This window comes from Epinephelus lanceolatus, chromosome 21 (assembly GCF_041903045.1).
Source record: "Epinephelus lanceolatus isolate andai-2023 chromosome 21, ASM4190304v1, whole genome shotgun sequence".
Classification (NCBI taxonomy): Eukaryota; Metazoa; Chordata; class Actinopteri; order Perciformes; family Serranidae; genus Epinephelus; species Epinephelus lanceolatus.
In genome coordinates this window covers 37,616,563-37,641,754 of record NC_135754.1, presented here as the reverse complement: position 1 = coordinate 37,641,754, position 25,192 = coordinate 37,616,563, and the positions used below count along the sequence as shown (strand labels likewise).

Here is a 25,192-nt window from a genome sequence, read left to right as displayed (position 1 = left end):
TCCCATTCATCGTGTTTTTTTTGGTTGGTTTTCGGTTTGGTTTTCATTCAGCTTTCATTTGGACTTTGGTTTGCCTGCTGCATCTGGATGTTTTCTATCAACTACATTAAAGCTCGCTTTTTGTCAAACTTCCATCCTGCCTGTTGGTTTGCATTTGGGTCCTACATGAGCTGAAACACGTGACATATTGTCCAACACCTATAATAACAACCTGAGCCTGTCAGTGACAAACACAAACACTTTAAAGGGATAGTGCACCCAAAAATGAAAATTCAGCCATTATCTACTCACCCATATGTCGAGGGAGGCTCAGGTGAAGTTTTAGAGTCCTCACATCACTTGCAGAGATCCAAGGGGAGAGGAGGTAGCAACACAACTCCACCTAATGGAGGCTGACGGCGCCCCAGATTCAAACGTCCAAAAACACATCATTGAAACCACAAAATATCTCCATACTGCTCGTCTGTAGTGATCCAAGTGTCCTGAAGCCCCGACATAAAAAGTTGTTTGGAAAATACAAAGCAAGCACACACACGTGAGCGCAGTGCCCAGAGAGGCAGTCAGAGCTACAGGCTACAATGAGGCTAAAAACAGAGTTCAAATGAGGTTTTTCCAAACAACTTTTTATGTCGGGGCTTCAGGACACTTGGATCACTACGGACGAGCAGTATGGAGATATTTTGTGGTTTCAGTTATGTGTTTTTGGACGTTTGAATCTGGGGCGCCGTCAGCCTCCATTAGGTGGAGTTGTGTTGCTACCTCCTCTCCCCTTGGATCTCTGCAAGTGATGTGAGGACTCTAAAACTTCACCTGAGCCTCCCTCGGCATATGGGTGAGTAGATAATGGCTGAATTTTCAGTTTTGGGTGCACTATCCCTTTAAGTGAACATGCCCCGAGTGACTACATTGCAGCCTGCTTTTGTGCAGCTGGCTTCAGTGCTCTTTTTGAGTCCTGGATCAGTTTCAAAAACTGTTGTTCCCATTTATCACAAAAACATGGGGAAATTGCAGGTTAAAAAAATGCAGAAGTTACCCTTTAAATCTGCTCTAAATTTGAATAAGAATTGTTTGTTGCTGATGTGCATCTTGTTCTTTTTATTTTAGTGCCAGAAAACAAGGTGACAATCATCATACCATCCAGCATGAATCACACACGGCAGTGAGGAAGATTTGGCATCACGAGGAGCTAGCTGTATAATAGTAATCTAGACCAGGCCTAAATAAGCAGCTGCTTGTCGTCTTTCACCCTGCAGAGCTACCATAATATGAGTCCTGTATAATATACTGAGGTCACAGCTTTTGTAAGTGGACATTATCACAGACGTGGTGAGATCCTCCTGCTGGATGTTAAAGGTGAAAGAGACAAAGCATATTGTTTCATATTCCATTCATCTCCTCACATGTGTTATCTGGCCCGCAGCACTACGACAGCACAACTTTTACTGCTCCGTCCATCATGTTGAAATGAGAATCAGTGATAAAAACACATGCATGGCCCGTGGAGCCCAAAATAGACCTGTGATGTGGCCTCATATCACCTCCTCAGGAGACTTAGAGGTTATCAGGCCACAGCAGTTGGATCGCTCATGAATCACAGTCCAACCTCTTGACCACAGAGTGTTACCACAGCAGCAGGCAGCCGGAGCCAGGTCAATAAACACACATGAAATATGGGCATGGGGAGGAAAGCTGTGTGTGTGTGTGTGTGTGTGTGTGTGTGTGTTCGTATGACCAGAGCGATCCATGTCAAAAGATCACATAAGCTCTTTGCAGCAACTAATAATGTTGTGACTGTTGGTAATTGTGATAACTTTGAAAAATAATTATTTAAAGTCCCTCTAAATGAGTAAAATAAAATGAAATAAGTTAAAATAAAATAAAATAATAAGTTAAAATAAAATAAAATAAAATAAGTTAAAATAAAATAAAATAAAATAATAAGTTAAAATAAAATAAAATAATAAGTTAAAATAAAATAAAATAAAATAAGTTCAAATTAAATTAAATAAAATGAAATAAAATTTAATACTCCATAGATCATGAAATTGTATAATGCTGTTGTAACAGCTCTTGGCTCTTTATCTTATATTGTAGCTCCGTCTCTCCATGTTGTAATTCTATGTTTGTCCTCTCGATGGGGCGACTCTGGTTCAGGAAGCAGAGCAGGTCGTCCACGACTCAGAAGATCAGTAATTTGATCCCTGGCTCCTTCAGTCCACATGTCAAAGTATCCTCAGGTAAGATACTGTGAGTATGTGTGAATGTAAAAATTGAGTGGCAGGTGGCACCTTGTATAGTAGCCTTGGCCACTAGTGTATAAACGTATGGGTGAATGGGTGAATGTGACTTGAGGTGTTAAAGCACTCTGAGTGGTCTGAAGACTGGAAAGTTCATCCATTTACTATTCACAACATCTTGCATGTCAGTCCACATTGGCAGAGGGACTCTGTTGCTCCTCCAACCTGTTCCTCATTCCCAGGTCTTTCAGTTCTGATGCTTCTCCCCTTGGCGTCTCATAATGACACACAGCGGCACCCTTTAGCGTTTCTACATGATGCACAGCTGAAATACAGTGGGTTGATGTTGTGAGATAGGACAGTATGCAGGAGAGTAAAAAGTGCAATATGTCAGACAGCCAAGTAGTTTTGTTGCCTAAACCTGAAATAATTTTGATGTTGAAATTGTCTTGTTGCATAAACCTAAAATAGTTTTGAGGCAAAACCATTCTGTTGCCTAAACCTTAAGTTATCTTGGTGGTGAAACCGTCTTGTTGCCTGAACCTAGAGTGGTTTTAAGGCGAAACCATTTTGTTGCCTCAACTTGATCTAGTTTTGGTGGCAATACTGTGTTGTTGCCTAAATCTGAGGTAGTTTTGGAGGCAAACCTTCTTTTTGGCTGAGCCTGAGTAGTGTTGGTGTAAAAATTGTCTTGTTACCTAAACTTGAAATTCTTTTGTACCTGTTGCCTAAACCTTAAGTAGTTTTTGAGGCGTAACCATTTTGTTGCCTAAACCTGAAGTAAGTTGTAGTGGCAAAACTGCCTTGTTGCCTGAACCTAAAGTGGTTTTAAGGCAAAACCATTCTCTTGCCGAAACCTGAAGTAGTTTTTGAGGCGTAATCATTTTGTTGCCTAAACCTAACATGGCTTGTGGTGGCGAAACCCTCTTGTTGCCTCAACCTGAACTAATTTTGGTGGCAATACTGTGTTGTTGCCTAAATCTGAGGTAGTTTTGGAGGCAAACCTTCTTTTTGGCTGAGCCTGAGTAGTGTTGGTGTAAAAATTGTCATTACCTAAACTTGAAATTCTTTTGTACGTGTTGGCTAAACCTTAAGTTGTCTTGTTGCCTAAGCCTGAAGTATTTTTGAGGCGTAACCATCCTGTTGCCTAAACCAGAAGTACTTTTTGAGGCGTAATCATTTAGTTGCCTGAACCTAACGTGGCTTGTGGTGGCGAAACCCTCTTGTTGCCTCAACCTGAACTAGTTTTGGTGGCAATACTGTGTTGTTGCCTAAATCTGGGGTAGTTTTGGAGGCAAACCTTCTTCTTGGCTAAGCCTGAGTAGTTTTGGTGTAAAAATTGTCTTGTTACCTAAATTTGAAGAACTTTTGCTGGCAAAACCATTCTGTTGCCTAAACCTTAAGTTGTCTTGGTGGCAAACCGTCTTGTTGCCTGAACCTGAAGTAGTTTTTGAGGCGTAACCATTTTGTTGCCTAAACCTGAAGTAGTTGTGTTGTCAAAACCGTCTTGTTGCCTAAACTTGAATTAGATTTGGTGACGAAAGTGTCTTGTTGCCTAATCCTAAAGTAGATCTGGTGGCAAACCGTCCAACTGCAACAACCTAAGGTAGTTTTGATGGTGAATTTGTCCTGTTGCCTGAACCTGAGGTGGTTTTGGTGGCAAAACTGTTTCGGTGCCCAAACCTGAAGTAGTTTGGGAGCAAAACCGTCTTGTTACCTGAACCTGAAGTAGATTTGGAGTTGTGACCATTTTGTTGCCTAAATCTGAAGTAATGTTCAGAAATTGTTGTGTTGCCCAAACCTTGAGTGGTTTGGAGGCAAAACCGTTGTGTTGCCTGAACCTGAATTAGTTAAGTGATGGAACCTATGTTTCCCGTGAAGACTGATATTTATTTTGGAGACACTCGAGGCGTACCTAGGGCATCATAATGTGAAGCGTAGGGCCTCAGACCAAACTGTTGCATTTAATGAACACGTTCCTTTAAACTTGTTTTGGAGTGAAGCTCTTAAGTAAACGTACTTTGTTATTTTCCATGACCACACTTTGCTTTGCCTTTTGTTTACCACAGTCAGTCACTGACTGATAAACTCAGCCCAGCGTAGTTGGCAGCCCAGAGCTCTGGCACTTCACAGCCCGAGTCAAAGCACCTCTGTCTCTCCAATATAAGACCCCCCCCCCCCCCCCCCCCCCCGTATCCAAACCCTGCAGACCTCGCTGCCACGGCTCTGCAGCCATCCATGACTTCACATCACATGCACGTTTCAAGTTAAAACTATTTTATGATTCCAGAAAGTAAAGCGAGCCTGTTGTTCATTAACAGCTTTACATCCTGCTGCTACTGCACACAGCTGCCACTCACCCAGAGGTCTGAGCAGTGCGGGTGTTTAGTGACTGAGGTGTTAATAACCAGAAACACATTCTTCTTCTTTTCCAGTTACATCGCAGAACTTCGTGTGACCTCGCCAGAAAACTGAAGAATGATTGACCAGCAGTTTGACCTGAGCTGTACTCAGGGTAAACACTGAGGTGATTCAGTGGACGCTTTGGGTGGAAGATTAGAGGTGTCGGCTGAGCCTTCATCTTCATATCCATGCAGTTCACAAAACAGTAATGTATATTTGCCAACCCTTTATTACAGGTTAGAGTTGGAGGGCGTGTCTTTGTCACTGGGTTGAAAACCACTGGATGTATTTTTTAGTTTCACCTGGAACACTGCTCTGCTCGTCTCTGCTTAATGAGACTCTTCCTCTGATGACTCTCCCTTGTTTGTCTCATTACCTGCTCGTCCTCTGAGGGACAAGCATCCGTTGGATTATGGAGGTCACAGAATTATCAGCTTCTGACTTCACTGTGTTCAGCTGTTGAACAAACTGTGATAGTTGTAAGTGGTTTAAAAAAGTAGGGATTTCCAGACACACATTTTTTACATGTAATGCTGTAAATATACTTTTACAAACATTAAAAACGGATTCTATGTATATCTACCAAAGGTCCACATACCATACCACGTGTACATGTATATGGGTCCATTTCTTTAATACTAAACAGCATCACACAGTTGCAGCCAGACGTAAACCCAGAAATAATATCAAGATAAAACACCACCTGCACACCCCCTTTTTCTTGCGTGTCACCTGCTGGTTCATCTGACCTGATGCAGGACTCTGGTCCACCGCTGCCTCGATCAGTTAGTGTGTGTGTGTTATTGTGTGATTTGGTGAATCAAGACATTAGCAGTGGGCCTTTCCCAAACCGCCCCCGACACCATCTCCTTACCCACTTTCATGCAGAGGCTCCGCCACACTGAGTGCCGTCCCAAACCAACTGGTGAGGACTGGAAGTGAGTTATAAAACCCTTCAACTGCGAGACTGCACTAATGCGGACTTACTGACCATGTGCAACGCAGAGCTGTGTTCGTCATGGATGAAGCTCTGTACGAATAAAGTTCTGTGACAACTCCAAACAGAGAGACCACGAAACGGGGTGGGAGCAGGTAGGGTCTAGTTTGGGAAAGGCCCAGTGACTCTAAAGCCCCGTCTCCACCAAACCCTTTCAGTCCAGTACCTTTGGAACCAGCAGTAAGCCTTCAGACATGGTACCTAGACCCTCGGTGTGTTCAGACAGTCCTCTTAAATGTGGGCGGGGTTGTTGTCACTCACTGCTCCGTCCAGCACTCGCTGTATTTCCTCATCAGCGGTGACACAGATGGAAGTCTGCACCTGGTTTATCGTCCACAGAACGAGGCTGCACGCCCACATTTTCACAACAAAATAGAACAGGCTGCAGTGAGAGTCTCTCTCCATGGGATATTTAAAAATAGCAGCTTTGTGCATTTAGTCCTTCTCAGGCAAGCTCAGGGGTTTAGTGTTGCTGTAGCCCACAGGAAGTGAGGATTAGAATATATGACCTTCACATAATCCGCTCCAAATTCATCTATATTTTTAAAGTCATTACTAAAAGTGTGTGTCATATAAAAACTAAAGTGATGGTCAAAGTTGTCACAGTGAAATTTAAGGTGTGCTGATGGATTCACGTCATCAACTCATGCACTGAGTAACATTACAAGTTAACGTTCCACCTTAAAAGTTGCCGGCAGTCGGCCCAGTGAATGAAGTTATTTTTTTCTCTTTCATTTTATAGTTGTAGTTTACTGATGTATGAACAGAGGTTACATAAAACCAGAGTGACCGTCCTCTACTGACCAATCAGACTGCAGGGTTTCTAGCTCCACCTTTTAGTACCAGATCTGTGTGCTAGGTACCCCAACAGAGGGGGGACCAAACATGGGGACGCTAAGGAACGCTTCTGTTGGTACCATCCACAACTTTTCACTGTGGAGACGGAAAAAAAGTGAACTGAACTGAACCAGACTGCTTATGATGACCATGTGATATTGAGCCAGCATGCACAACACAACACCCGTGCACCTCCTACTAAGTCATGTCAAAATCTTAAGTGCAAAAACTCTATCACTACAAAACTGCACAAAAATTAAACGTATTTAACCAAGTGATTTCTCAGCAAACATATATTTGAATTTCAGATAATTTCTTTTTTGTTGTTTTCTCAGTAAAGTCCATCCACTCTCCTGTTTCAGCCTCCTGACACATAGACAAACATGTTCCTGCCACTTCTGACAAGTCACCATTTGAGGTGTGTCATTGACCTGTCATTTTTGGGCTGTGGCACGGCCGCCGTCCACTCGGGTTAAATGAACAGTGCGGTCTTTGTACGCTCGGGACAAAGCTGGTGCTGTGAGTCAGCCAGGAGGACCTTGAGGAAGGATACCTGAGCACCAAAACACCTCCCTGCTACCTGTTTAACAGCCCGACACATTTACAGCTCATCCTTCTCGCAGATCCACAAATGGAGACGATGCTTCAGTTATCAGAGACACCATTGTTGGTACATTTCGGCTCATTATGTGACTGCAGTGAAATAGAAAAACCCTGTTTTGAAGGGCTTCAGGGAGCTGTTTGCTCAAAGTGTTGACACAGCTGCAGCGAGAAAACACTTCTTATAGACTGTACGACTGTATCACAGGTACATTACAGGAGCTCAGATAATTTACATACCACTGTTGTTTTACATTCATGCATTTTTAAAATTCTCTTTTTATCTTTGTTTGAGCTGCATTCCTGGAAAATATTTCTCACACACAGTGGGACAGTGCAGTTTTGTCGAAAGAGCAACACATTGTCAGAAACACTGCCAGCAGGGCTTCACTGGATTATCAGTGATGAAGATAATCCCTCTCATGCACAACGCCTGCAGGCGAAGCAAAGCTGTGTGAGGTAAAACAGAGTTTATCAATGATTTTTTTCCTCTGACTCTTCTGGAGAGCCAATAACACCCCAAATTTCTGCCGCCATGCTGGCAGCTCTGTGAGACCATATGTAGGCGCCAAGCGGTGACCTCCAGGGCTGAAACATGAAGCCAATGTGGGAATACCAACACCTGCAGTTCCTCTAAAGCCCACCACCGTGTTAAAATGACAAACTTTACAGCAGAAATAAACATAAACATAAACATTTACAGCCTGGTACAAAAAACACTTTAGGTCTCTATAGCTAATTCATTATTTCATATTTTATCCTTAACATCTGAAGTACTAGTGTTAATGTTGTAGCATAATGCACATTCTTATTTCTATTCTATTGTATTACTCATCTTACTATATAATGATGAAAACTCTGTGTGTGTGTGTGTGTGTGTGTCTGTTCCACGTTTTTCTCCTCACTGACTTGGTCAATCCATGTGAAATGTGGCACAGTGGTAGAGGGTCATGGGAGGATGCCAATGAAGCAACATTACATCAATTGGCCAAAGGGGGGCGCTATAGCAACCCATTGAAATGTCAAACTTTGAATGGGCATATCTCATGCCCCGTATGTGGTAGAGACATGAAACTTTGCACAGAGATGCCTCTCCTCATGAGGAACACATTTGCCTCAAGAACCCATAACTTCCGCTTATATAGATTTTCCACCATTTTGAATTTTTTGAAAAACACTTCAAATGGATCTCTTCCTAGGAAGTTTGAGCGATCTGCATGAAACTGGGTGAACATAATCTAGGGACCAATATCTAAAGTTCCCTCTTGGCAAAAGTTGGAAAACTTACTAAAACTGAGCTTCTATAAGGCAATGAATATTGCGGAGGGCGTGGCTCATCACATAAAGGTGTATAACATCTCAAGGGTTTCACCCATCACCACGCAACTTTGTAGGCATATGACCACACATAATCTGAGGGGACCCCTCCATTATTGACCCCATCAAACAAAATGGGGGCGCTAGAGAGCTCATTTCTTATCTAGGCCTAACCGCCATATGGATTTTTACTAAACTTGGTAGATATGTAGAACAGGACGCCTCAAGGTGACTGGAGAAATTTAACTCTAATTGGCAACTGGGTGGCGCTATAACAACAGAAAAATGCTTCAAAATGGCTAAAATGCGACCGATCGCTGTGGCTCCCCCTGTGGACCAATGTTGGTGTTTTCTAATGTTTGGTATGACTAAGTCATGGTATGGTATGCTGTACATAATCACGGAAACTGTCAGTGTGTCATTCTGTCAGTCAGTCATTCTGTCTGTCCCACGTTTTTCTACTCACTGACGTGGTCAATCTATGTGAAACTGCACATAGGCATTGAGGATTGGCATAGGTAGAAGGTAACAAAGCTACCAATGGGTATGGACTAGTATTTACATATTTTTATTTCATACCCTGTTCTTACTTATTATAAATCTCTGTTCTTTACATCAGAGTGACTGTAACGAATCACAATTCCCCTCGGGGATCAATAAAGTATTTCTGATTCTGATTCCACGTTCATGACAACTGTACAGGGGTTGATTTTTATATAAATCACCTGTTTATATTAAATTAAGGCTTAAAATGATTCATAATTGAGGGTGTGGCCACTATGAGCAACAGGTGGATACCATCCATTGACAAGTCACTACCTTGACAGCAACGTTGCTTAGATAATGTCACCATGTTACCTGTAGCTGTCACTACTTCCGCGTGTTTTCAGTTTAATTGTAGCATTTTGGTAATCTAAAATAAGTCTGGTTGTTCTAACAGACCCTTTAGGAGTCAGATATTCAGTTTTTCTGGTAATAACATTTTGTTCTAATGGTTTTAAACCTGTTTTAACAATAATTAGCATTAGCATTATCACAGCTGTAAATGCACTATGCTAGCAGCTAGTGTCAGGATTAACTCCACCCTTTTGTCCAGAGAGAGGGATCAAGAGGGATCCTCCTCAGTTGCTCTTCCTGAGCTTTCTACCATTTTTTGGGGAGTTTTTCCTGATCAGCTGTGAGGGTCCAAAGGACAGAGGGATGTCGTCTGCTGTAAAGCCCTGTGAGGCAAATTGTGATGTGTGATATTGGGCTTTATAAATAAAATTGAAATAGAACTGAATTGAATTGAAATATGATCACTTCTGGCTCCAGTAACCCAAGATGGTGGCAACTAGAATGCCAAACTTAAGTCTGCAAACCAGTGGGTGCCATCACCGTGGCTACGTCCATTATTTTATACAGTTTATGGTGGGCAGATGAGCAAAATGTCAACCTCATAGTTGTTCTTAATGAACAGTTGAGAGGATAAAGAAATTATTGTTCAGGCACCATAAATATCTGGATCAAATTTCATGGCAGTGTAATAGTTATTAAGTCTGGACCAACATGGTGGACTGACCTAATTATGACCTCATACCTCATAACTGAACACATTACACAATAAAAGCTATCAGCATATTGGTACATAAAATATTATCTTTGCTAAATATTTTCAACGTCCAAGAAGTAAAACAATGTTGATATGTTCAAGTCATCTTAACGAGGCCTCCGGGAGTCTTCAGGCTGCACTTTGGGAACAACTGGGTCATGTGAAATGTTTCAAAAGTAACAAACTGCATCAAAAATAGTCTCGCTCCCTTGAGCTTAAAGTATTTGTCATGTGCCTGACTTAATCTATCTTTGCCTCCAGCAAAGGGCCTCTCAGGAAACGCCTGCCGGAGGTGAAGCAGGGCTGCAGGATTTCCAAGAGAAAAGGTGTTGAGAGAAACCTAATCCAGCAGCGGGACTGTGGGGGACTGTTTGTGAGGGGAGTCTTGGAGAAAACGGACCCCTCCGCCTCCTCAGTGCTCACATACCTGACATACTTAAGAGACTCTCTGAGCTGACCGACACAGGCTGATACCCAACTCTGCTAGATCATCTCAGCCATGACCTAAATCACACTGTACATGATTTAAATCTTTACTTAAAGCTGCATTTATTAATATGTTAATATTATGCACGTAGCCTACACTGCTGTGAGCATTTATACTTGTGCGGTGGTGTGTCTGTGTCACTCTGCAGTTACACCTCCAAAACACTAGTGGGCGGCGGAGGTTTCTGTGAATTGCTGTAAAGTTGAATTGATTCAAAACACACATTAAACTCACATTAAACACACATTAAACACACATTAAACTCACATTAAACACACATTAAACTCACATTAAACACACATTAAACACACATTAAACTCACATTAAACACACATTAAACACACATTAAACACACATTAAACACACATTAAACTCACATTAAACACACATTAAACTCACATTAAACACACATTAAACACACATTAAACTCACATTAAACACACATTAAACTCACATTAAACACACATTAAACACACATTAAACTCACATTAAACACACATTAAACACACATTAAACACACATTAAACTCACATTAAACACACATTAAACACACATTAAACACACATTAAACACACATTAAACTCACATTAAACACACATTAAACACACATTAAACTCACATTAAACACACATTAAACTCACATTAAACACACATTAAACACACATTAAACACACATTAAACTCACATTAAACACACATTAAACACACATTAAACACACATTAAACATGGCTTAATAGAGACAGTTTCAAACACAAATCAGCTTCACTATAACTCGCAGCATTCACAGACAAACACTTGTCTTTATCTGGACACATTTTCCCTACAAATACAACATGCTAACGTTATTAGCACAAACCTATGGCATTTTCCATTGTATAAATTAGCCTAGCAGCTAGCAGAGATTTCCTCTGCTCATTTGAAGCCAGGATAAATCACACACAAGTCTTAAAATGCTATTTTCGTGGAGGCTTTATTGTCTCCACAATTTATTGTTTCTTATCTGTGAAATTAAAGTATAGTATTTGAAGTATATCCTTCAAACACAGACTGTAGACCCCTCTGTCTGCTTCTCTCTGACATCACTCTTTCATTTCTCCAAAAATATGATCCTATATCTTCAGTTAGTTACAGTGTGGGCTCCATGCTTACTCCAACAGCTTGTTGGACCATCACAAAGGGGCGGGGCTTAGCGAAAGGTCAATCACTCAATTCTGCAGTTTCAGTATCTTCTACCTCACTTACACTATCAGCTGGGTAACTCTGACAACACTGATCCACCCTCACAGCTTTTATTGCAGTCTATCCACAACATGATGTCACCCCATGAGTAAAATCTGCTCTGCCCTTCTTGTACAGGCTATAGGGTGAAATAAGGAGGAGAGGTTTTTGTTATCATCGGGAACGCCTCGTGATAATAAAAACTTCTGTGGAATGGAATCTATTATGATCATGATAAAACCATTATCACCAGATTGAGCCTGAATCATGGAGGCCAATAAAACGCTTTGTTCATTCCTCTGTCTGTGTACACAGCCTCCCTCTATTTGTTACTCTGCGGAGACTATTTGCGACCCATCTGTTCTTTCAGAATAATATCAGCAGCCCTTTAATTGTGGTCGGCTTTATGTGTTTGAATAAAGGTCTGAGTTTCTATGAAGCGTGACTGCGACGGAGGGAGAACCTCTCTTCGGGATAAAGTCACATTGTGGCTGCGGCCTCTGGTGAGATAACATGCCCCACCACACACCTGGTATCTCCTGCCAGGCCGAGCAGCTGCTGTGTTTCCACACCACGTTACCATGGATGTGGCTTGCAAACACTGAGGTCTGCGGGGACCTCAGACTCACACTCCTGCCTTTTCATAAACACACACACACACATCTCGTCATGCATCAGTGGATGGGTCAAATAGTTAAGAAATTGGCAGCTACGGTGCAGGATGGTTGAACACACGAAGAAAGACCACAGAAGAAGAAGGTTTACGTTCAGTCATGAGCATAAAGGAGCCGTTTCAGCGGCCAAATCTGCTTCACTGTGGCTGTAATGCTCTCTCAGCGCAGCGAGACATAATTCATCCAAATCTAGGCCAGTGGAAATACCTCAAGGCGAAAACTGTTCTTGAGCCTGTAATAATAGTTTCTGCTTACGTTATGTAACAGATATATGATCTCAGCCTCAGTACAGGTGTATCAGAAACAGATCACTTTCCTCTACCTGAGGTGGGACCAAGTTTGGCAAGTCACAAGAAAGTCTCAAGTCTTGGATATGAGTTCTGAGTCAAGTCCAAGTCTCCTAAACAAGTCATTATGCTCACCTCCATGACATTTAATTCAATTTAAATGTTTTAAACTATGTAACACTGATTATAAGACATGTACAGAGATAGTAAATGCAGTTGAAAATGTGTATATATAAACTGAAATAAATTTTAGAGCATTTAAAATCATGTTTTCCATGTTGCCACCTGCTCTTTGTTGACCACAGCAGAGTCTTTACTTTCAACTGTGATAATCTGTAGCATCATCTGTTGTCCCTCGGCCAAACACACCCTCACCTGCTGCTTGTCAGACCAGTCGCCAGAAGAGAATGTCAGCATTGTGTGTTTCTGCAAACCACAAAGATGTTACATTTGCAAGTTTTATACATATCTTATCAGCCTCTCTGAAGTGACATTGTGTGTGAGCTGACAGGCTCGTTGGAGATGAACTGCGCCTCGTCTGGAAAGAAGACAAGAGCAGGCGCCCGCAGCGGGGGGCGGTGACAAAAAGCCGCGGTGAAGTCGGACAGTTTCCCTACAGTTTCCAGCAGCCTTCAGTCCGTACAGGAAGTCACAGACACACTCACATCCTGTCTGGAATGATGTCAATTCATTAAAAAAGTGAGGCCATGAAACAACAAAGCCATTTGTGTTTTGGCGAGTCATTGCTGTTTCCAGGACATAGTAGTGACCTGTAGTGACCTGTCTGCATTTTCCATGCAGCTTTTTAGGCTCCAGATGTGGATGTTTTGTAGCGACCCATCTGTGTTTCTCAGGAGCGTTTTGGGCTCCAGACCTGGTTGTTTTGTTGCGAGGCATCTGCGTTTTTCCAGCAGCATTTTAGGCTCCAAATGTGGGTGTTTTGTAGCGACCTGTCTGTGTTTTTTTCAGCAGCTTTTTAGGCTCCAAATGTGGGTGTTTTGTAGTCACCTGTCTGTGTCTTTTTCAGCAACTTTTTAGTCTTCAAATGTGGATGTTTTAAAGTGACCCGTCTACGTTTTTCTCAGTGGCTTTTTCGGCTTCAAACGTGGGTATTTTGTAGCGACCTGTCTGTGTATTTCTCAGTGGTTTTTTAGGCTTCAAACGTGTTTGATAACGTTCTGTCTGTGTTTTTTAAGCAGCTTTTTAGACTCTAAATGTGGATGTTTTGTAGCGACCTGTCTGTGTTTTTTTCAGCCACTTTTTAGGCTTCAAATGTGGGTGTTTTGTACCGACCCATCTGTGTTTTTTCCAGCAACTTCTTAGGCTTCAAATGTGGGTGTTTTGTAGCGACCTGTCTGTGTTTTTTTTAGCAACTTTTTAGGCTTCAAACATGGGTGTTTTGTAGCAACCTGTCTGTGTTTTCCTGTGACATTTTAGGCTCCAAACATGGGTGTTTTGTAGCCACCTGTCTGTTTTTTTTTCAGCAACTTTTTAGGCTTCAAATGTGGGTGTTTTAAAGTGACCCGTCTATGTTTTTCTCAGTGACTTTTTAGGCTTCAAACGTGGGTATTTCATAGCATCCTGTCTGAGTTTTTCAAGTAACTTTTTAAGACTCCAAATGTGGATGTTTTGTAGCAACCCATCTGCATTTTTTCAGCAACTTTTTCGACCTTGAACCTGGGGGTTTTGGAGTGACCCATCTGTGTATTTCTCAGTGGGTTTTTAGGCTCTAAACGTGTTTTATAACATTCTGCCTGTGTTTTTTAAGCAGCTTTTTAGACTCTAAATGTGGATGTTTTGTAGCAACCTGTCATTGTTTTCCTGCGACATTTTAGGCTCCAAATGTGGGTGTTTTGTAGCGACCTGTCTGTGTTTTTCTCAGTGACTTTTTATACCTTGAACCTGGGGGGTTTGTAGTGACCTGTCTGTGTCCTTTTCAGCAACTTTTTAGGCTTTAAATGTGGGTGTTTTGTAGCAACCTGTCTGTGTTTTTTTCAGCAACTTTTTAGTCTTCAAATGTGGGTGTTTTAGAGTGACCCATCTATGGTTTTCTCAGTGACCTTTTAGACTCCAAATGTGGATGTTTTGTAGCGACTCGTCAGTGCTTTCCTGTGACATTTTAGGCTCCAAAACATGGGTGTTTTGTAGCTACCCATCAGTGTTTCTCCTTTTGGGATAGTGCCATGAAAAGCAGTTGTTTTTACTATGTCCTACTGGGATTGTGCCACCAAAAACTGATGTTTTAAGCCAAACCATGGTCTTCCTCTGCCCATAAACAAGTGTTTTTTCTGCTGAAACATAACCACGTCAACCATAGCACTGTTGAAAATTTAAGTTTTGTTTCCACTACATGATAATGTACAATTTCAACATATCCATGGTATGCAGAAACAATGCCAACATTTAGTAAAGAGTTAATTTACTGTGACACATTTGTGTTTATCACTTTTTATTTTCAGGTATAGGGAGGATATGAAGTCATTATGATTGACATGAGTCAAGTCTAAAGTCATCAGATTCATGACTTGACACGACATGACAGATAACCAGTGTCACTGGAATCTTGTATTTACTGCTGATCTGTGCAGTTGCATAGAAACTGGTCTCAGCATCTGATGACGTGGCTCTGATTAGGCGCTGAGTGTTCAGTGCAATTAAGTGGTGCGTGGCAACAATACAAACATGAACTTAAATTACAGCATATTTGATGATGCATGGTTTTTGCACTTTATGGGCTGTATGCACATGGATGAACGCACTTCTTGTACTGTATGTCGCCTTGGATAAAACTGTTGGGCTAAATTATTATAATGAATGTAACAATGACATGTTCTGACTCCTGAGAAAAACTCACTATAAAATATTCTTTATTTACTAATTATATGTATTAAATGTGTTCCACTGTTAATTCATTTCCACATATAGACCACATATATTGTCCTGATGGTGTAATGTATGATTTATAACTTGATGTGATATTTTTATGGCCTTCATTAAGAGATTACAGCCTCTTAATGGAGCCTGCACATACAAATGAAACACTGACACCTGCTGGACAGAGACTAGTATTGCAGCTCGTCTTTTGGGATCCGCCCAGAAACCATTCTACGCTTTCCATTGGTTTAAAATTTAGAAGCGTGCTATTTGATTGGTGAGAATATTTCCTGTCAGCCAATCAGCGTTTTTGTTTATAGCTGCACAAAAGGTCATCAGGGAAATATGAAGTGACGCAACTGGCTCGCAAGGTGCCGTTCATGTAACATCCAGGAGGCAGCAACGTTATAAAACCCACAGTTTAAAGGAAATGAATCACACAGACATGTAACTGAGCTTCTTATTAGCTGAGACGATGCTGTGTTTGGGTGTGAACGCGGTGAGATCGTCGCTGTCTTTACAGAAGGTTAGTAGCTAAGCTAACATTAGCATAAAGCTAACGGTAGAGAAGCTAACAAACTAGCATCAGTCCTGGCAGAGCTGACAGGCTCAGTTTGACCTTAACGTTATATTTTCTTTGGTCCACAGTGGTTGATAAGATTTGTATTAAATATACTGTAGTGTTTTAACAGCGGCATGTGTCTGTTATATGTTTCATTTCTAAGACACAGTATTGGTACATGTAGTTAGCCAAGCTTTGAGCCAAAGCTTTGGAGTTTGTGAGTTAGCATAACTATCATTGGATGTTTACACCATGTACTTTACTGACTGCAGTCACATTAGAGTCTGTTATCTCCATCTATCTCTGGCACATCAATGCAAGTGTCAGTTACATTTCAGGGTTGTGTCACTGATATGAGAACAGGTAGGTAAAGTCATTTGTGTGCAAGAAAATACATTTCAGCAGCTTCAGAGGTAAGATTGCTTTGTGTGTATCTGAGGTTGTACAAATTGAATTTGACTTGTCAGAACAGTCTTCACTTGCTTCTCTGTCATAATTTGTGTTAGAAAACCAGCTGCAAATGAAAGGTTAAGATGTCAGATGCAAATAAACGTGTTTTAATGGACACAAATGCTGTAAAATTAAGGGATTTTTCAACATCCATTTTTAAACAATTCATCAGTTGTAATGTTTAATCACTTTTGCCATTGACCATTCAAAATAATAACAATTAACTAACAATATTCAAATTAGTTTTTATCTCTCCAAACATTGTCACAGTCACAACTCTTAATTTCACAATTTGACCCATCTTTGTAATGTGATGACGTCAGCCAGCTACTGTCACTCATCACAGACCTTCAGATCACATTTATCAAAATGTAGCTCATTAGTTAAGTTCACGACCATTTCTTAAACTTGAGATATGATAAAACTTAAATGTTACCATCACCTAAAAAGGGACTTTTAGATGTTTTAACACAGTAGATGAGTGCAGGTGAAGAAAGCAAACATTTTGATGTTATGTTTTTGTTTCTGTGACGTCTAAAGGACCAGACGATAGCTGTGTGCCAACCAACCCCGGTCTCCCCAACTATTACTGTAGAGTTTGCTCCTACAGCATAAGTAAGAGTGTAACCGATGACATCACAGCTTTGTGAGCAGTCCTGTCAAACTTCCTCTTTGCCGATCTCTGTCTCACTCACTTTGCACATTTTAATAATTTCCTTCATTTCACATTCTCTGGTGGCTTCTTACACCTTAAAAAAATGCTAAATTAAAGTTTGCTGTCTTCTCTCACCGCCATCAATAAATGAAAATAGAATTTATCAAAGCTGTTAGAACAGAAGAAACAAACAGGAAGCAAGATGTTTTCAAAGTTTCATCATAATTAACCAGCTCATATCCTTCTGTCTTTCAGCTGTGCATCCTCTCGCTGCTCCACCTGAGACATCAGTCCCATAACTGCACGGTGCAGTCGTGGAGGAGAGGTCAATACAGCGGTACCATTCGCCGCTTCTCTTCTGGACCAGGTTCGCCTGCTCCTCCTGCACTGACTGACTCCTCCTCCTGCACTGAACCTGAACCCAGCCACAGTACCTCCACCTGGTCTCCTGACCAGGGCCCGCCGCCCGCTCCCACCCACTGCTGCATGAGTGGCTGTCATAACTGCGTGTGGATCGAACATGCAGAGCAGCTGCTGGCATACTACCACGACGGTGGCGACCGTGCACTCGCCGCTATAGAGGAGAACGTCCTTGATGAGAACCTTAAAACCTACCTGAAGATGGAGATTAGGCTCTTGAAAAAGACATGATGGATTCACCTCTGTGACATCATGGAGTGTAGAGTGAAGAATCTTAAACTGACTGAGTGTGAGCACAGTATAACACACTCCGGTCACAGAGTTTACCTCCATGTTTTCACTTCCTCCTTCAGTTGGTCACACACACTGCAGAACATTTCAGAAAGCTGCCACTAGGCACCAGGTCAGTATGTGAACAGTAAGAGTAGCTGTTCTCCTCAAAAATCCACCCGTCCTGCCTGAAATAATGAAGCCAGAAAGAATGTTGGCATTCTAAGTCTCTGCAAACCACAGATACATCACATGTGCATGTTATTATGCAGTGGTTAGTTGAGACTTTGTGTTTCAGCAACACTGTGATTAATGTGTGGTTAGGTTTTGGCACAAAAACCACTTGGTTGTGGTGAGGAAAAGATCATGTTTGGGCTAAATGAATCCCAGTTTTGGTGGCACAATCACAGCTGGAGAAGCCAACGATGTCTTGGTGGAAAACAACCAGGATTCATGGCTCCTCCCTTGCTGGTCACTTAAACACCACTGGTGTTGTTGTTTGTTGGTCTCAGACAGTGGTCTGCAGCTTGGCAGACGTCTCGCCTCTGTGACACGCCATCCACTGTCCCCTCCACCTCCCAGTGTCAAAGTACGTCACGCAATTAACATTAATCTGATTCATATGAAATGTGTAAATGTAACATATTGGTGGTTTGCAGAAATAATGCCAATGTTATTTTCTGGTGACTTGGCTGAACAGAAGCAGTCAGATACAAGTCAAAGGGGTCCACTTTTAACAACAGCAAAACTGTATCACAACATCAGATTACAAACGCTTTGCAAACACGTTACCGTTTAAAACTGAGCTGAAGTCAGATTTTTCCATGCTCTCTTCGAAGCCAGACTCCACCGACAAACCAGTAATTTTACCTCTCTGAACACAGGAGCTGCTGGTCTACTGCTGCCTCCATCAGTTAGTTTGTTTGTATGACTGTGCGAGTTTGGCATTTTAAAGGGTTTCGTTTGGATGTTTTAAATTAAAACGACTGTTTTTGTTGATGGAGTCTGGCTTTAAAGAGAGCAGAGATAAAGCCCAGTTCAGACCAAAGATTCATGACGAGACGAGTTGAAACAGGCAACTAGTAGTTCTAATGACCTGCTGGTTCACACCAAGTCACCACCATGAGACGGCGTATCATCTCTAGTCAACAACTCTCTGTACTTCTGTTCTGATTTGCAGCTGTTCAGACTTATTTTGTGGCTGAATATAATTCGTAGCTTCTTAAAATCTGAATGAGGATAGTGATAGTGAGATACTGGCTACAGTGATGAAACAAAGCCAGCATCAGATGGACTGTGCACACTAGAGGACGGAAACAGAAGGCTTGCCCAGGACAGAGCACCTTGCTGTAGCAAGCGATCACGTCGTCATTTTGACTTGAGCTGCGAACTTCACTACAAGCCGATTGGCTGTAGAAACAGTTGATGTGCTTTACGTTCTAAAACAAGCTGCCGGCAATTTGACCAGCTGAGTGTCAGGTGACACCATCAGCCGGCTTGAGTCGAGCTCAGACGGTCCACTTCACACCGCTGCAACTTTTTGCTGCAGCGTTCTAAAACAGTTTTGTCTCGTCATGAATCTTGGGTCTGACCTGGGCTTTTGTTTCACTTTCTGTTTCCCCGTCAGAAAGGCAAATTTATGAATCCTTGGATAGCGAAGAAATGGCCCACCTTACTCTACATCTGATTGCCTTACCCTGCCATTCTTACCCAACCAATCCAACCAATGAAGCAACATTTCTAGACAATCATAGAGAGCATAGTGATTCCTTCGCTCTCCTAGGATTAGCAAATATGCATCAGAAAGGGCTGTCTGTTCAGGAAGTACAGAGAATACAACTGGATAAATCAGACTTGGATTATACTGCAAAGTATTTGTTAATTTGTTTCACAGCTTGATTCAGTGACTTTGTTGATTCATTGTTATGTCATGACGCACATTTGCCATTTGCACTTTTTGTTTTATTTATCAGTTTGTATGAAGTTTGAACTGAAGATTTAAATTGTATTTTTATGTCTTTACTAATCATTTGCTTCATTGTATTTAAGAGTGTATTTTAATTATGTATTTAAAAGTTATTTTTAGTAGTTTGTTTAATAAATGTTCTTCTGAGATGACAAGAACATGGAGAACTGTTTCTGTGTTGGCCAGTAGGGAGCGCCAGATAGACATACAACTGTGTGTGTGCTCTCATGAGGATAAAATGTTTCATCTGATCCTCTTAACATGTTCATTCCATCATTGGGAGGATTTATCCAGCGAGCCCAACCAGCTTGTTTTCAGGAACAGTCTGAAGTGTGTCAGACTCTATGTACTAAAATAATAATAATCATAATACTGAAATGATTTGCAAACAGGATACTTGACTGAAGACAGAATCATTCACGAATTTGATGCCTTTAAGAGATCAAAGTTTTGAACCCAGTAATAACAGAAGTAATACCTGTGAACAAGTTCAACACTGACTGACTGAATGTGCAGTTTGTAATTCAGTATTTATAAAAATCAAATGTATACATTAATGAGATTCTGCTGGATGAATGAGGCCTCTCACAGACCTGAGGTAACACCCTGATGGATCGCGTCACAAAAGAAGCAGCATGTGGGGGGAGTAACTAAAAAGTTACTTTTCTCAGTAATGCATTACCTTTTGGTTTAAGTAACTGAGTTACTTTTTAATGAAGTAACTAGTAACGGTAACTAGTTAATATTTTTCAGTAACTAGCACAACACTGGTTGCGACACACACTCACTGAGCTCATCTTGCCAAATTTGAGAAAGTTATGTTCAGATTAAAATTATATTTATTTACAGTTATTTTATTTGCTGTATTGAAGCTATAAATGGTGTATTTATTGTACCTTGATATCATTTTGAAATCATGAGAATCAAATATGATACTGCAGGTATTTAATGGTGTTTTCATGGCTTTTAATGTTGTACACTCTTTGAATTATTATTTTATCAAACCGATTAAAAATGAAAATTGCATTTTAACAAGATAGATAGAGTGGAAATTGTAGTATGAATATACAGCCCTTTATATGTACCCTTCCCTGGTACAACTTCTGGAACACCAGATTCTCTCCAGAAGTCAGCAGGTGGAAAAGTAAAAGGTGAAAAGAAAACAGTAAACGTGGAGAGAAGTAGTATTTTAAATTTTTTGTAAACTACAGAGCAAGAATGTAAGCCAACCTGAAAAACAGCCATAAATCACCCATGCTACAAGAGTCCAGAATAAGTGGAAGAAATATACAAGAAACTGCCAAAGCAAGTTGAAATGTACATTTACAGTGTAATACACTAAGTCAGCAGACACTGGGTGCATCTGCCCAAGGGGTCATAATTCACCTCAGTTTCCCTGGCGTTTCAAGCAAGACACTGCTCAAGACACTACTCTAAGCACCACCAGGTGTTTTACACATATGTGACACTGCATTTATAACTGCCACAAGGCGTCTTAATCGCCATCAGGGCTGCATTCAAAAATAATAAAACTAGAAAGGTTTTGAAAGCAGAGAAGTATTAAATTTAGAACTTGAAGAACGACAGGTCTGTCCCTCAGCAGCTACATATCTTTCCCCATCTGACTGCATTCTCAGCTTATATCAGAAATATGCCTGTTTTAAAATAACGATACCTTGAATTATAATGAAAGTCATCAAGTCTGAGAATGTGTTACTGATTTACCTCTTTCATATCATATAAAATGAATGCCTAAAGTTATTCATCTGACTACTTTATATGACTGATATTACTGAGGTCTGCTGCTAAATCTGTGTTTCACTCAGTAGAACTCCGATTTAATAAGTCAGCACTTAAAAAATGTAAACTGCGTCTTTAAGGCAGACAAACAGATGATTAGCTGGGAAACATCATGTTTATTCACTTTACATGGAGCTAAAATTAATACAGAACTAAGTGAAATGTTTGCCGAATGTGTTAGTGTCAGTTTATGGGTTGTAAGACATCATAAACCATCTTTTAGAAGGAGAAGTTTGTTAACTGTAAGCTTGCTCGGGCTCTGTTAAATTAATGTAGCAGGGCGAGTGAATGGCTAACATAGGAAAACAACACTTTGAGATGGCTGTCAGAGATGGCAGAGGTCTGATCACATTATCCAGTATGAGGTGTAACAGGTGGTGTGTTTCACATGTTTAATTTCCCAGTCACTCTACAAAAGAGGATTAGCGTACCGTTAGCTTATTGTTACCACTGGAATACTCAGGTTACGGTTCAGCGCCAGATGTTGCACTGTAATATATACATATATGTATATATATATATATATATATACATATATATATATATATATATATATATATGAATGAATATATATATATGTATATATGTGTATATACAGTACAGGCCAAAAGTTTGGACACACCTTCTCATTCAATGCGTTTTCTTTATTTTCATGACTATTTACATTGTAGATTCTCACTGAAGGCATCAAAACTATGAATGAACACATGTGGAGTTATGTACTTAACAAAAAAAGCTGAAATAACTGAAAACATGTTTTATATTCTAGTTTCTTCAAAATAGCCACCCTTTGCTCTGATTACTGCTTTGCACACTCTTGGCATTCTCTCCATGAGCTTCAAGAGGTAGTCACCTGAAATGGTTTCCACTTCACAGGTGTGCCTTATCAGGGTTAATTAGTGGAATTTCTTGCTTTATCAATGGGGTTGGGACCATCAGTTGTGTTGTGCAGGAGTCAGGTTAATACACAGCCGACAGCCCTATTGGACACCTGTTAAAATTCATATTATGGCAAGAACCAATCAGCTAACTAAAGAAAAACAAGTGGCCATCATTACTTTAAGAAATGAAGGTCAGTCAGTCTGGAAAATTGCAAAAACTTTAAATGTGTCCCCAAGTGGAGTCGCAAAAACCATCAAGCGCTACAACGAAACTGGCACACATGAGGACCGACCCAGGAAAGGAAGACCAAGAGTCACCTCTGCTTCTGAGGATAAGTTCATCCGAGTCACCAGCCTCAGAAATGGCAAGTTAACAGCAGCTCAGATCAGAGACCAGATGAATGCCACACAGAGTTCTAGCAGCAGACCCATCTCTAGAACAACTGTTAAGAGGAGACTGCGCCAATCAGGCCTTCATGGTCAAATAGCTGCTAGGAAACCACTGCTAAGGAGAGGCAACAAGCAGAAGAGATTTGTTTGGGCCAAGAAACACAAGGAATGGACATTAGACCAGTGGAAATCTGTGCTTTGGTCTGATGAGTCCAAATTTGAGATCTTTGGTTCCAACCGCCGTGTCTTTGTGAGACGCAGAAAAGGTGAACGGATGGATTCCACATGCCTGGTTCCCACTGTGAAGCATGGAGGAGGAGGTGTGATGGTGTGGGGGTGTTTTGCTGGTGACACTGTTGGGGATTTATTCAAAATTGAAGGCACACTGAACCAGCATGGCTACCACAGCATCCTGCAGCGACATGCCATCCCATCCGGTTTGCGTTTAGTTGGACGATCATTTATTTTTCAACAGGACAATGACCCCAAACACACCTCCAGGCTGTGTAAGGGCTATTTGACCAAGAAGGAGAGTGATGGAGTGCTGCGGCAGATGACCTGGCCTCCACAGTCACCGGACCTGAACCCAATCCAGATGGTTTGGGGTGAGCTGGACCGCAGAGTGAAGGCAAAGGGGCCAACAAGTGCTAAACACCTCTGGGAACTCCTTCAAGACTGTTGGAAAACCATTTCAGGTGACTACCTCTTGAAGCTCATGGAGAGAATGCCAAGAGTGTGCAAAGCAGTAATCAGAGCAAAGGGTGGCTATTTTGAAGAAACTAGAATATAAAACATGTTTTCAGTTATTTCACCTTTTTTTGTTAAGTACATAACTCCACATGTGTTCATTCATAGTTTTGATGCCTTCAGTGAGAATCTACAATGTAAATAGTCATGAAAATAAAGAAAACGCATTGAATGAGAAGGTGTGTCCAAACTTTTGGCCTGTACTGTATATGTATATGTATATGTATATATAAATAAATAATCAGTGTGTTTTCTTGCCAGATTCTTGCTGAAACTGTTGCTGCAGATTGCGAGCCAGTTGTTTGGCGCCATGGCATGTCCACTGTGAACATCCAAATAGCTTAACATGGGCCCCACATACTTGGAATATGCTTAAACAAAACTTTGAGCTGACCTCATCAATACTGCCGAGACAACGCCAAGGTTTCATTGCTAATCTTATTAATCATAACTTTTGTAGTGAGTTATGAGGCCCCGCTTGGCCTGGTGGTGGCGCTGTAACTAAGGCCCAAAAATTAAATTTCAAAGAGGCCACACCCCTCAAAGTCAGGTTGACTTGAAATTGGAATCACAGCTCCAGCTCAATGAAGTTTTTGAAAAACACATTTTTGACATCTCCTCCTGGATCATCATTGAACCAAGCTTATCAAAAGATGCATAAAGCTTATTGATATCTCATAGTGTTTTAAAGATGCTGACCAATGAATTTGAGGGACATGCTCACATATGCACCTGAAACATGCCCTGAAAGATTAATTCAGATCAACCACTAGGGGGCGCCACAAATTAAAAAAACAAACAAAAAAACAATTGCCATGGCATAAATAACACAAATCAGACTATGAATCCAAGATATGGACAGAAATATTGTCCAATGTCACAAAACTTGCAGGAAATGTTTCATGACAATGTTGAACCACATGTTTGAAATTATTTATAAATTAATCAATAGGGGGCACCATCAGTTCCAAACCGTTCCAAATCCCTGACCTTGGAAAAATCTGACCATGAATCAATGACAGTTTGTCCAAACATCACTAAACTAGGTGAATATTTTCAATTCAGCCATTGACGCATGTCCCCACAGTTTTTCTGGAACTGACCAAAAGGGGGCGACAGAATTGCCAGAGAAGATTGAGACCAGCAGAGATTTGGACTTAAATGAATGATTATCTGTCTGATGTAATACACTTTGAAAGGTCTTGATCCTTTTTCATGATTTTTTGATTGATTTGATTGATTGTTTTTGATGATTTTGGTTTTAAAAACTGCAACAAACTGTGAAAAGTGCATGAGCTGTTCTCTAAAAGGACTTTTGACCTGCTGTAATTTTGTTAACAATGAAATTAAAGCTACAAGAACATCTGACAAAAGTTTGTCCTGTGTGGCATCTGATCCCATGGGAAACATGCATAATGTGTGAAGAACACAACATTGTGTGTTCAGAAGATGCCGTTGACTCAGCTGGTGTTGAGATAACATGAACAAAAAGCACTTAGTGAGAATCAGTGCTAACATTAGCAAGCTGG

General features: G+C 40.9%; 1 protein-coding gene across 1 annotated transcript; it reads left to right on the top strand.

Moving 5' to 3' along the window:
• Nucleotides 1-15,864: 15,864 nt before the first annotated feature.
• oxld1 (oxidoreductase-like domain containing 1) lies at nucleotides 15,865-20,000 on the top strand. Its single transcript, XM_033611445.2, has 2 exons — nucleotides 15,865-16,048; nucleotides 17,445-20,000. The coding sequence occupies exons 1-2, from the start codon at nucleotides 15,998-16,000 to the stop codon at nucleotides 17,838-17,840; spliced, it is 447 nt and encodes a 148-aa protein (XP_033467336.2). The 5' UTR covers nucleotides 15,865-15,997; the 3' UTR covers nucleotides 17,841-20,000.
• Nucleotides 20,001-25,192: the final 5,192 nt, after the last annotated feature.

Excerpts from the sequence above, each read along its gene's own strand:
- oxld1 (XM_033611445.2), top strand. The coding sequence starts at position 15,998 with ATGCTGTGTTTGGGTGTGAACGCGGTGAGATCGTCGCTGTCTTTACAG. Across the intron at positions 16,049-17,444 it reads CGTCGCTGTCTTTACAGAAG|CTGTGCATCCTCTCGCTGCT; the intron begins GTTAGTAGCTAA and ends TCTGTCTTTCAG.